Source organism: Molossus molossus, unplaced genomic scaffold (assembly GCF_014108415.1).
Source record: "Molossus molossus isolate mMolMol1 unplaced genomic scaffold, mMolMol1.p scaffold_m16_p_19, whole genome shotgun sequence".
Lineage (NCBI taxonomy): Eukaryota > Metazoa > Chordata > Mammalia > Chiroptera > Molossidae > Molossus > Molossus molossus.
Window position 1 is genome coordinate 14,363,249 of NW_023425354.1, and position 13,685 is coordinate 14,376,933.

The following is a 13,685-nucleotide window of genomic DNA, read 5'->3' on the forward strand; positions in this document are numbered from 1 at the left end:
TGTGCCCTTGACCAGAATTGAACCCACAACTCATTGGTCCACGGGCTGACACTCTTAACTGCTAAGCTGACTGGCCAGGGCCCTTCTACTCTATCTAAAAAAACAATGGCCCTGGCCAGTTTGGCTCAGCAGTTAGAGCGTCGGCCTGCAGTCCAGAGAGATCCGGGTTCAGTTCCCACTAGGGGGCACGTACCTCGGTTGCAGTTTGTCCTCGGCCCTGGTTGGTGGTGCAGGTGGCAGCCACTCAATGTGTCCCTTCACGTCGATGTTTCTCTCTCTCTCTCCCTCTCTCTCCCTCCCGCTCTACCTGAACAAAAAATGGAAAAGTGTCCTCTGGTGAGGATAAAAAAATAAAAATAAAAAAACAATGGAAAAATATCCTCGGGTGAGGATTAACAAAATAAAATGGAAGGAAGGAAGGGAGGGAGGGAGGGAGGGAAGGAAGAAAGATTACTAGACAGCTTTAATTCAATTCAGAGTGTTAAATTTGAGCCTCTTCATCATTAGTTAAAATGCAACATGATGCTTAGTGCTTATGTCAGGGAGGTCTATTAATGGAACTTTGGAATTGATTTTTTCTGCAACTATGTGATGGAGTATTGTTATTTTTAATAAAATAGTGACAAAAGCAAGGGTTGTCACTACCTGAATGAATGTGTGTTTTCAGTATACTCTGGTAAATTGCTGTCATTTCTTAGTTCCTGTTGTCATTCATTAAGATCTAGTAAGCTTTAGTTAAGATGATTTGGGAAATCAAATAATACCTGCTTAGTCGAAACTTTGTAAAAATTTGCTACTGTTGTTTTTCTCTGCTTCTTGCAGTCTGCTTTACAAGAACTTGAAGAATTGAAACAAATTGTTCCCAAAGAATCCCTCGTGTACTTCTTAATAGGAAAGGTAAAGATTGGGGCCATAGTCCTAAACTGTGGCTTTCATAACAAATGTAAACTTTTGGAGAATAAGTATAATGCTTATTGTGTAACACTTAGGGAGCAAATTCAACTAGAGTTCTGAACTAAATGCTCTGGGAATAAAGAATGGATTTAGTTTTAACATTTAAGAAAATACCAAAAGAAGAAAATGAATAGCAGTGCAGACTGGGCTTCCAGATGTCAGTTGGTTAAGGTAGTTGGTAACAGTGGACAGATGTTAAGAGTTTAAATAATTCCATTTAAGAACCATTGTAAATGAATGCTAAACAAGCAGTTTATAATCCATTTCTTTTCCATTGTCATTGTTCCATTCAGAGTGATATTTTATTGGAATCTCACTACCTGAGAGATGAAGGCAAGGAATTCTAAAAATAACATCTGAATATATTAAAAGGAACTCAAAAGTTGGCATGAGTTCTTCTATAGGATGAAAATGTCCTAGTCATCAGAATGGGTCTATAGCACATACATCAGGAGCCTAATTTAAATGATAAATGTTTAGGATTTTATAGTTGAAGCTCACAACTTAATGAAAAATGTAGTGCTGCTGTTTATTTTTAGGTTTACAAGAAGTTAGGTCAGACGCATCTCGCCCTGATGAATTTCTCTTGGGCTATGGATTTAGATCCTAAAGGAGCCAATAACCAGATTAAAGAGGCAATTGATAAGCGTTACCTTCCAGATGATGAGGAGCCAATAACCCAAGAAGAACAGATCAGTGAGTATTGTCAGTATGAATTAGGTTTTTTGTGGTTACTCAAACCTGAGAGCTGTGAAAAACCACATCAGAGTTAAGATGGACTAGATTTTTTAAAATTTTATTTCTCTAATCATGGTATATTCTTTATGCCAAATGGAATTTTAGGGAAATCGAATAGGGTGATAAAATAAGAAAGTACATATGGAGTCAGGTAATTAGTTTCAGTTCTGGTTCAAGTTTGCTATATGAGTCTGACAAACTCATTGCTGATTTTTACCTGGGCCTCAGTTTATATTTGAATATGTAACTGATGCCTGCTTTATCTGCTTTTTAGGAATTCAATGGGGGGAAAATTTGATAGATGTGATGGTATGTTAAAAACATTATAAGTGCTATGTGAATGAATAATAAATGTGTGCACATTTTAAGTTATTGACAGATATGCAATAGTTGCTAATTCAAAGAATTCAAAATCCAAATATATGTGCATATATATGTGTATACACACACACACACACACACACACACACACACACTCTAGCAGGGACCATATACGTATCTCAATTTCTAGGGGCCTGGCTGGTATGGCTCAGTGGATTGAGCGTCATTCCATGGACTAAGAGGTCCCTGTTTGATTCCTGGTCAGGGCACGTGCCTGGGTTGCAGATTCGATCCCCGGTGGGGGGCATGCAGGAGACAGCCAATCAATGTTTCTCTCAGACATCGATGTTTCTGTCTGTCTGTCCTTTCCTCTTTCTGAAGAATCAATAAAAACATGTTTTTTTTTAAAAAAGAATTATAGTTTAAGGCAATAAATACTCTATCCCTAAATTGAGTGTATATCTTAAAATAACTGGTGAGAACCAAGACTTAATGTGTCAGTATTTTTTTTAATCCTCACCTGAGGATACTCTTTCCATTTATCTTTTTTTTTTAATCCTCGAGGACATTTTTCCATTTTTGTTCAGATAGAGTGGGAGGGAGAGATAGAAACATCGATGTGAACATCAAGTGACTGCCTCCCACACAACCCCAACCATGGCGGGGGATAAACTGCAACCTAGGTACATGCCCTTAACAGGAACTGGACCCAGGTCTCTGGACCACGGGCCAACACTCTTACTGCTAAACCAAACCAACCAGGGCTCCATTTATCTTCCGATAGAGTGAGAGGGAAGAATGGAGAGAGAGAGAGAGAGAAGCATCGATGTGAGAGAAACATCGATTGATTGCCTCCTGCATGACTCCAACCAGGGCCAGGACTGAACCACAACCGAGGTACATACCCTTGATCAGAATCAAACTCACAACTTTGGTGTGCGGGCCGACACTGTAACCACTGAGCCAAACCAGCCAGGGCATTATTTTTTAATAAGAGATTTGAATAACTTCTGGTGAGATAAACTGAGATGCCTTCATTCCAGAAAACTTAGTTAAAGGCTTTAATTAAAATGATCATTTCCATAATCTCAATAACCCTTTCTAAACTGAATGTTAAATTCTATATTTCTGTGGACTAGCAGGGACTATCCCGAAAGTGGAGGAAATGTTCATCTTTTTTTTAATGCCTCAGAAAACTAGTTCTAATTCCTAGGGTAGAAATGAGGAATTCATTAGAGAGAGTCAGTTTTAGTAGTTAAAACTCTAATTAAAGGTTAAATACAGTAAATGAATATCAGACCTTGCTATAAAATAAAGAACTTGAATTGCATTTTATTAAAGGATATCAGAATTTTTTAAGGACCTTTATTTAAGGTCTCATTTCTTAAAGTACAGTAGTTGTCCTTACTTGTTTTCATGAACGGAAAAGAAATATTTGTCATACATCTTACTGTAGACTTTTTGATTTTTGTTTTTTTTTTCCAGTGGGAACAGATGAATCCCAGGAGAGCAGCATGACAGATGCAGACGACACACAACTTCATGCAGCTGAAAGTGATGAATTTTAACTTCTGCAAATCAGACTTTTACAACTGGATGTGTGACTAGTGCTGACATGTTTCTTGTCCTTCCATATACTGAGTCTTCACTCTTGAGCCGGCAGTGTCATCATCCATTACTTATACCATGAGTGTGCCACTTTCATTGGACCCTGACTGTACACAGAATGAAAGGCAGTGCAATATTTAGCTGCTAACAAGACTGGCTCTTTCACCAGTATGAATGACAATTTAGGGGGGTAGGGTGGGGTACTTTCTTTTTTCTTTAATCTCCCTTTGCTGGAAAACTATCATGGAAGGAAGAGTTATGTTTTATCTGAAGGAACCATTAGACATGGAAAATAGTGATGAACCAGAATTTCTTGGTCATTTTTTCAGAATTTTGTTTTTATTTGGTTCTGTTCCTGATAAACAGAGTGACTGACCTTCATTTCTAGGTTCTTCAAGAATGGTGTTAGCAAGTGCCAGATGGAACAATAAAAGACATTGCCTATAACAGAATAACTTGATTGCCAAGGAATGTAAATTACCTTTAAACTTGCAGTGTCTCTCATAAACAAATGTAATGGGCATATTGGGACTCATGTTTAGGAATCAAATATCCTCCATACAGTGTACACTTATTCTTGGCAAGAATGCTTTCATGTCTAACCAAGAATTTTAATTTATTCATCTTGCTTCAAAGTGTTGATCATTGTTGTCTTGGTATCCCAAGTTTTAAAGTTGGTCCTTACCATACTGCCCCTTCTCTGAGCTCTTTGGGATCACCTTTACTATTCAGAGATGATAGAGTGGTTGCCCACTGAGAAGCCAAAACAAGACCCTTAATAACCATTAAGTTCCCCATAGGAATCAAAATGAGAACACTAGAGAGACTTTAAGAGATCATAATAGTGAAAGCCTTAATACAATCAGAATTGTACCATGACCTTGAATCTATATTTGTTCAAGACAGTATCCCTTTTACTTTTCTAAGTGTTTAAGCAGGGTGCAAGAATGTGTACTCACCTTTGCTTGAGGTCATTTCCATTCTTTTCGGCTCTCTCTGCTTCAAATTATTTTCAGTAATGTGAATCGCTAAACATTTACTGAGAGTGATTGGTTTAGGATATTGGAAATTTTTAGCTGGGGGAAGGGAAAGTTCTTATGAAGAGATGTGTTCTCTCCTGAGTTTGTCATAACATAGGTTGGTGTATTTGGGCAATGGCCACAGTTTTAAAGATCTAATTATGTGTAATAAAATGGGAATTATTGGAATTTCACAGTAACAGATTTCAAGTCTTAAATTGTGTATCTCCTTTATTGTGATATATTGCAATTTTTAGAGAAACTTTAGTTGTTAACATTTTATTAAGTGCCAATGTCAGAATATAACAAATTATAGTTTCTTATGAATGACAGGTCTACAGTTATTATTTTGGATTATTTGATGAAGTACAAACTTATCTTCTGGTTATCTGTATTAGTCAAGCTGTGAAAATGAGGTGGATTACAGAAGATGTGAAAAAAATTTAGCCTGTAGACTCAGTAATTTCCTATCATTTACTATCAATCTACTCATTTAAATGTGGATTAGATACTATTATAAATTAATTCAAGTTAGAGTCTCAGATTAGGTATTAGGTGCCAGAGAGGTATTTAACAAAATTCCTTACCTAAATCTATGTATGTGTGCTGCCTAAAAAAACAATTTATAAGAAAAAGGAAAGGTTGGGAGTAAAAAATATCATTAAAAATTCCCAAAGGCCAGCACATGGATTCTAACAAATGTTCCATTTTATTATCCATTAGTTCTGTAATATTTAATTCTGTTATTTTATTTTTTAATTGGCAAATCATAAGCCAGCTATATAACAGAATCAAATATAGAGTTTCATAGAAAGTTTCAACCTGCTCCATGTTACACAGCCTAGAGAAAGGTAAGTTCAGAAAATAATTTGATGATATATAATTAGTTATCTTTTTGTAATAGGAATGTATGTCTTGTGCCAGAGGTGACTGAGAGACTCTGGTACTAATTTTGAGACCAAGGATAAAAGGATAGTTGTGGAAGGCACACCATGGTAATGGTGGACTGAGGGACACTCAGCCCAAGCTTGGCCTGATTTTATTTTTCCTCACACTTTCTTTCAAAGTCATTTAGGTATTTGAAGCCTTATTACCCATCTAGTAACTGTTTCTGGCTTTCTCTCTCTCTCTTTTTTTTAACCCCCGTGTGGAATGGGGATCAAACAACAGAAGAGGGCATACGTTTTGATCAAGCAAAATGTTTGCTTCAAATTTCAGAAGTTACTTTCAAGGAAATTAAAAATACTAAGTACTTTGACATATTTTTTATCTAAGCTTTTCACACACACACACACACACACACTTTTGTTCAGAAGTTAGGTTATGGCATTCAATATTTTTCATCCTTGGAAATGGTTCTTAACTCTGGGAGTTTAAAAGGTGGAAATATTTTTTCAAGAGAACAATGGTACTCAAAATAATGAAAGGTGGTCCCTACATTTTCTGTATTTCATTACTTTAAAATTTTTATTCTTTCCAAGAACTGCAAGTAACATTTGAACCATGCTGCTGTTGTACCTTAAACAAAAACTCAGTGATAACAGTATTTAGTCTATTAAAAATGCTCTTTTTGAAGAAAAAAGTTTGGAAGTCTCTGATTAGCCGGAGGATAGTGTGGGTCTTCACTGAGAAATATAGTGACCCATTTTCTTTGTGAAAACCTGGGAAAATGCAAGTGTGGGTGTGATGTGTGTGTTCTATTTGCATTGAAACAATGTAATTTTGTGTCTTTTTGCTTTTCCTGACTTATTTCAGAAATTGTACAGTCTTGGGGGGGAGTCTTTTGTTAATATATTTGCAATTCATTAAAGGATATGGAAAATCCAAATAAATTACTTTTGAAAGCAATTTATAATCAAGTTGTTAAGCTATATCAGAGCTGTGCCATCTGTATTTTTATAGTAAGGCACAGTAAAATAATGAAAGATCATAGTTTTATGTTCCACAAAAGTCTAGGGCAACATATATATATATATTTTTTTTTTTTACTTACGCCCTATTTTATATATATATTTTAAAATACACATTATTTTTTAGTATTATTTGGAATTTCAAAATAAATATTGTGACAAAAAATGGTAAGTTTTGGAATATATATTTTTCAAATTTTAGAAGCTTTTTGACAGCAGATGCTACTTTGCAAGTCACCTGCTTATTCTTTAATCATGTGATTTCTGAAATTCCTTTAAAAGGGACACAAAGCTTTTTTGTTCCAACTAGAAGCTATTTTAAAAATCCAGATCTGAAAGAATTAGAATATAGAAACTAAATCTTACTCTAGTCTGATGTCTTGGAGAAACTGGAGAGAGCTGTTCAGACTTGAAGAAAGGGTTAGCAACAGAGAGAAACACATGAAATGGGATGAGCTAGGCAGATCAAACGGAACCAGAGTTCATGACCTTCCACCTGCCATTTACTGTCAAGTGGACGGGTAACCGGAAGTGTAGACAGGAATTAATCTTTGGCTCATTTAGCTACTAATTAATTATTCATGAAGGTTTGGTATAGGTTTTCTTTGTAAGTGCAAATTTTGCTAAGTAGCTATGTTTAATGAGATTATGATGTGTGATTTGCTTTTGTGCAATATTTTCAATCCTCAACTCTATAAGGTAGATATTTCCCTTTTACAAAAGAGAAAACAGAGGCTCAGCTATTAGATATAGAGCTGAGCACTTGGCAGAGTATGTTCAAACCCTTTTATTAGTTTAGGACTTACTCTGAAAGTTTCAAATCATCTCTAATATTAACTGTTAGGTATTCTTTCTGTCATTTTGAAATTGTCTACTACAGAATATCATAGAAGTTAAGGTTTTACAAAGAAAACTATTATTATTTTTAATTGATTTTTAGAGAGAGAAAAACATCCATGTGAAAGCAAAACATCAGTTGGCTGCCTCCTGCACGCCCCCTACTGGGGATCGAGCTCACAACCTGGGCATGTGCCCTGACCCAGAATTGAAAATCATAGATTCAGATTTATCATATGCATAGTCCATTGATGAGGCTTTGATCTGTATCCTTCCTCTGTTATAAAAAAAAATATATTTTTAATTGATTTTTTTAGAGAGAGAGGGAGAAAGAGATAGAAACATGCGTGTGATAAAGAAATATCGATCAGCCCTGGCCAGTTTGGCTCAGCTGTTAGAGCTTTGGCCTGCGGTTCGGAGAGATCCGGGTTTGGTTCCCGCTAAGAGCGCGTACCTCAGTTGCAGTTTGTCCCTGGCCCTGGTTGGGTTGTGTGGGTGGCAGCCACTCATCGTGTCCCTTTCATGTTGATGTTTCTCTCTCTCTCTTCCTCTCCCTCCCTCCCACTCTGTCTGAGCAAAAAAAAGGAAAAATGCCCTCAGGTGAGGATAAAAAAAAAAAAAAAGAAATATTGATCAGCTGTCTCCTGCACGCCCCCTCTGGGGATCAAGCCCACAACCCCGGGCATGTGCCCTGTCATGGAATTGAACCAGGACCTCTCAGTCCATGGGATGACGCTCAGTCCACTGAGCCACACTGGCTGGGCATGTATCCTGCCTCTTTACTTCTCACATTGAAATTGAAAGTATATTATCCCCTCCTTAAGTGACTAAAGTTTGCTTTGAAAAAGACAAATTTAAATCTTCAGTATTCTTTTAGTTCTTATGTTTTTTATTACCAATTTCCCCTATCATAAACATTCTTTTTATATTCAACACCCCCCAAAATAGAATTTGCAATCTGGGGCTAAGAGATGTATTTGAGAAAATTCAAATTCTTGAAAATGCATACATAATATTTCACTGGACTTCAAATAAGGAAAGGAGTAACACGCTAAGAACAACAACGAAGTAAAATTAAGGTTTCTGATCATGTATTTTTTTACAAAACAGGAAATGTAGATTTTGCCCCTTAGTATCTGTGTGGCCCTGAACAGTTTACTGAAACCTTTTTCTCATCAATACAAAAAAGATTAGATGGATCCTTATTAGCTGACGGGACTGAGGATCAAATGTGTTAAATCATCATGGAAGTTCTTTGTAAAACTAAAGCACTGTACAAATGTACAGTGGTATAAATAGGGTGATGAGGTTTTGGAAAACTGATAGGGTTGATCCCAAAACATGATCCTGAGAGAGGTATTTCCTGTAGAACAGTAAGCTTTTAATGTGGAACAGGGATTATTTATGGCCTACAGGCCAAATCAGCCCATTGCCTGTTTTATTTTATTGGGACACAGCCACATCAGTTTGTTTATATATGTCTATGGTTGCTTTCTTCAGTTACAGTTGAGTAGTTGCACAAAGACTATATTGGCCTACAAAGCTTTAATATTTACTATCTGATATTTGAATATATATTTATTTGAATATATGTATATACATATATATGCACACCACATATAATATAGGTTATATTATACATATAATCTGACATTTATATTTTGCAACCCTTGATCTAGAAATTATAGCTGTATTGGTATAACCATCTGAGCCACCCAAATAATATGTTGTCTGAGGTGCTAGGTTGTTCTCAATACTTTGTGAGTTATATCACTGAACAAGGTGCTAAACAAGAAAAATCTGTCAGTAGTTCTTAGTTTCTTAATGAAAAGATTTGATTGGGTAAAGGGATTTTCCGATATATATAATGGCACTCCTTAAACTTATTGCCATTTTGTAGTACTTAAAGCAATTCATGCTACATCTGTGCCCATAATCATTTGCATATCTTGAATAATAATAGCATTTATTTGTGTGTTTTTTTACCTAGCATTTATGGATCACTTTGATATGAGAATAATCTCATTTCATCTTTACAATCTTATAAGGTAGGGCATGTATTACCTGCTTTATACAAGAGGAAACTAAGGCTTAGTGAAACCAAAGCATTTGCAAAAAGTGGAAAATCCCAGAAACAACTTGGCAGACTTTTGCTAACATATCAGCCAGGACTGGGTCATATAATCATTCCTAGCCACCAGGGATGCTAGTAAATTTAGAATCTGGTAAAAGAGAGTGGGTTTGCCATGACTGATTTAGGTAAATCATGACTTATCTCTGCAGTGGGACACAAGGAAACAGATTTTGTTAGCAAAGACAAAGAGGAGAATGGCTGTTATTTCAGCAGCCAACAGCACCTACCACACTGCTGTAGAGGAGTTATTGCTTTTTGTCAGTTGACCTTGTATTCAACTTAGTGAACTTTCTTATTCTAAGAGTTTGTAGGGTTTCTATTTAAGATTATATTATCTGCAAATAATACCATTAATTCCTTTTTAATCCTTGTATAAAATACTTCATTTTTTCTCTTTAAATTGCTGTGGCTGAGATCACCAATTGAGAGCAGTAGCAGCTATAATAGCAAGCACTCATTGCCTTATTTCCAATCTTAAAATGCTTATTTTTCTCAAGCTTTTAACTCAATGATACAATCTAAAACCACTAATATGCTGTATGTTCCCTTTGCTAGTCTCGTCAATCCCAACACTTAACTCCCACTTCAACTACCATTTATAACACTGATACTCAGTTAAGATACCTCATTTCTATTGCCACTTTTCAATGGCTTTTATGATCATTAGGTGCTGCTGAAATGTATCTGTCTGTCTACTTATTTGTTTGTTTATTTATTTATTTTTAATACGTGCCCCTACAGGAACCGAACCCGGGACTCTGGTCCGCAGGCCGATGCTCCAACCACTGAGCCAAACTGGCCAGGGCTGTATCTGTCTATTTTAAAAAGCATACATTATTGAGACTTCTGGGGCTGGGAAACTATGGCAGTAGCTTGAGTACAAATGTGCCCCTCACTCTCCCAAAACAACCATAAAATCAAGTAGAAAAAATGAAAACTACACAGGATCCACCTGGCCAGTGTGGCTCAGTGAATGGAGTGTCCTCCCATGGACTGGAGACCTGGTTCGATTCCTGGTCAGGGCACATGCCAAGTTGCAGGCTCAATCCCCAGTAGGGGGCGTGCAGGAGGCAGCCAATTGAAGTTTCTCTCATTGATGTTTCTATCTCTTACTTCCTTTCTCAAAATCAATAAAAACATTTAAAAGAACTACACAGGATTCATGCCTTCATTACTAGAATACTAAGTAGAAAACAGCATTTCTAGTAGGGACCTTGTTACCACCGTAGGCCTGTGGAATGTGGAACAAGGTTAAATCACTACATGGGACAACAGAATGGAGTAGAAGACTTAGAGGGAGCACAGGCAGAATCTTCAGGAAAGAAAAAGTGAAGTAAATGCAAACTACTAATCACAGGTTGGGACTTGGTAGATCATAGCCCTCACTTCAGGAAAAGGTTTGAAAATGTGTGGGACCTATAACAGCAGTCTCATAGAAGCAGTGTTTCTGAGGGAGAATCAGGAGTGTCAGATATGAAGAAGAGTTGGTGAAAGGAAAAGGGAGGAATGTAAGACTGGTAGAAAAGAAAAACAAGATATATCAGCCTTCCCATCCTCACCAACGAATGCTTAAACTGCACAGAAGAGATGAAACAAAGACTCTAAAACAGAATTCTTGTTTATGAAATTATTTAGAATAGCGTATAGCAGTCCATATACATTCAAAACTATTGCAAAAAATCAAAATGTAAATTAAAGCCTCTCTGATAAAATGTCACCCCAAAAAACAACCACAAAGCTAGAGAAAAATAATTACTTTAAAAGAATGAGATGCCCTAGCTGGTTTGGTTTAGCAGTTAGAGTGTCGGCCCATGGACTGAAGGGTCTCAGGTTTGAATCCCAGTGAAGGGCATGTACCTGGGTTGCAGGTTCGATCCCCAGCCCTGGTTGTCATGAGGAAAGCAACCAATCAATGTTTCTCTCTCCCTCTCTCCCTCCCTTCCACTCTATCTAAAAATCAATGGAAAAATATCCTTGAGTGAGGATTAACAACAACAAAAAACTTGAATGAGAAAGTGAAAAACTACCTTAAATTAGTAAAAAGAAAAGCACTGATAAATTAGACTACACTAAAAACCCTTTACATGGCTAAATAAATAAATAAAGACAAATGACAACCTGGGAGGAAATGTTTGCCCATATAACAGATAAAGGGCTAATACTCCTAAGATAGACCTTTTTATTTTTTTATTTTTTTGAGAAAAAAGACATGAACAGACAATTCGCAGAAAGATGTATAAATGGCCCTTAAACATGAAAAGTTGTTCAACTTCATTCAATAAGAGATGCAAATAAAAACTACATTGAGATACAATTCCTCACCAACAGATTAGCAAAAATTCAAAACTTGAGTCTATACTCAGTTCGCAAAGCTGTGAAAAACAGGCACTCTCCTACACTGGTGGTGGGAATGCAAACTGGTACAACCCTGTGAAACAATTTGGCAGTATACAGCAAAACACCATATGTATCTACTCTTTACCAGCAATCCCATCTCTAGGAATTTACCTAGAAGATATACCTCAAAAATACACTTGCTTAAGTTTATTCATTATAGTATTATTTGTCATTGCAAAAACATTAGAAACTAAATGCCCAAGCATAGAAAATTGGTTGGATAAACTGATACACAATAGAATACTATGCAGCTGAAAAAAAAAATGACAATCTCTACGAACTATTATAAAATGATTTTCAGGAGATGTTAAGTGAAAAGTAAAGTGTAAAAGATCATACATTTTTTTTGTGTGTAAGAAAAAAAGGGAAGTAAAAACATGTATCTGCTTCTCAAAAACGAAACACTGGAAAGATAAACCAGTAAATAGTGACATTGGTTACCTATAACAGGTGAGGAGGAATGGAGTGGAAGGGATTTGGGGAGGAAGTGACATGTCTCTGATTATACTTTTAAAAAAAATTAATTTATTTATATTTTTATTTTATTTTTTTGTGGTACATGCCCCTAGTGGGAACCGAACCCGGGACTCTCTGGTCCACAGACCGATGCTCAACCGCTGAGCCAAACTGGCCAGGGTTCTGATTATACTTTTTAAATAATATTTTTACTTTGGAGAACATATTAATGTGCTACATATTTTTTAAAACAATAAGAATTGAAAAGGGAAAAAACTAAAATGGAAACAAAGCTGAAACAAATGAACCTAATTGTAGCATTTCAAATGGATAAGCATCCTGGAGAAAGGGGAGTGGAGGGGAGGGCTAAGAAGAACAAACTAAAGTAACTTCAGAACATATTTCACTATGTACACTCAGTCTTGGGCAGTATAAAAGGTGTGTGCTGGGGCAGTGATGGGAGATAGAAGTGCAAACAAACTCTGAACTCTTTAGTAGGTTTGCTTATTTTAGTAGTATAAATGAAGCAACGGAAAACTAAAATATATCACAGGATTGAGCAAATGACTAAATATTTTGATATCATTGAGGATGGAGTTCTTACTGTGGAAGAAGGTACATGGAAATACGGAGAGGAAAAAACAAGCAAGCAAGAAACAACCCTGTGGGGATTAATTGGAATTGAAATTATTTTGAATCCAAGATTTCTAAAATATGTATATGTGTATATACATACATGATGCATGTATGTTATGTGCAAAGGCATATGCCTATCATACATTACATACAGGTGTATTTATGTATTACATGTACATTTGTAGGTATGTACCTGTATTTGTATATATACATGCATGTATTTTCAACTCTGTCCACTGAAAGGACTCAGAAGCAAAGACATCCCAGTAGCAATGAACAACTTAGTGCCCAAATATTGGGCTGGAACAGGGAAAGGACACATCTTGCTATGCCAGAAAGTAAGGAAGTGCTTTAAAAAAAAAAAAAAAGAAAAAAAGATGGTGTCAGGCTGGTGTGGCTCAGTGGCTGAGCATTGACCCATGCACTAAGAGGTCGCAGGTTCGATTCCCGGTCAGGGCACATGCCCAGGTTGTGGGCCAAATCCCTAATGTGGGGCATGCAGGAGGCGGCCAATCTATATTTCTCTCTCTCTCTCTCTCTCTCCCCACCCCCCTTCTTTCCTCTCTAAAATCAATACAGGAAAAAATTTTTTTTAAGAAATAAATAAGACAGATGTATGTTACAGGGACACAGGAGCTAACTTAAAGGGGTTCCCACTGCCCAAACCTGAGACAT

The 13,685-nt window shown here is 36.5% G+C and overlaps 1 protein-coding gene across 11 annotated transcripts in view; it reads left to right on the forward strand.

Annotated features, from left to right (window-relative positions):
* Window positions 1–4,471, forward strand: part of CDC27 (cell division cycle 27) — a 73,958-nt gene extending 69,487 nt beyond the window's left edge. For 2 of the 11 annotated variants that reach the window (XM_036268251.1, XM_036268252.1), the window contains 3 exons: window positions 823–897; window positions 1,494–1,650; window positions 3,499–3,729. In XM_036268251.1, the coding sequence (XP_036124144.1) occupies window positions 823–897; window positions 1,494–1,650; window positions 3,499–3,581 (315 nt within the window). In that variant the 3' untranslated portion in view covers window positions 3,582–3,729. Of the gene's footprint in view, window positions 1–822; window positions 898–1,474; window positions 1,651–3,498 lie in introns of those variants that run through there. The other 9 variants (XM_036268256.1, XM_036268257.1, XM_036268249.1 and 6 more) reach the window with 8 other exon arrangements.
* The last annotated feature ends 9,214 nt before the right edge of the window (window positions 4,472–13,685 follow it).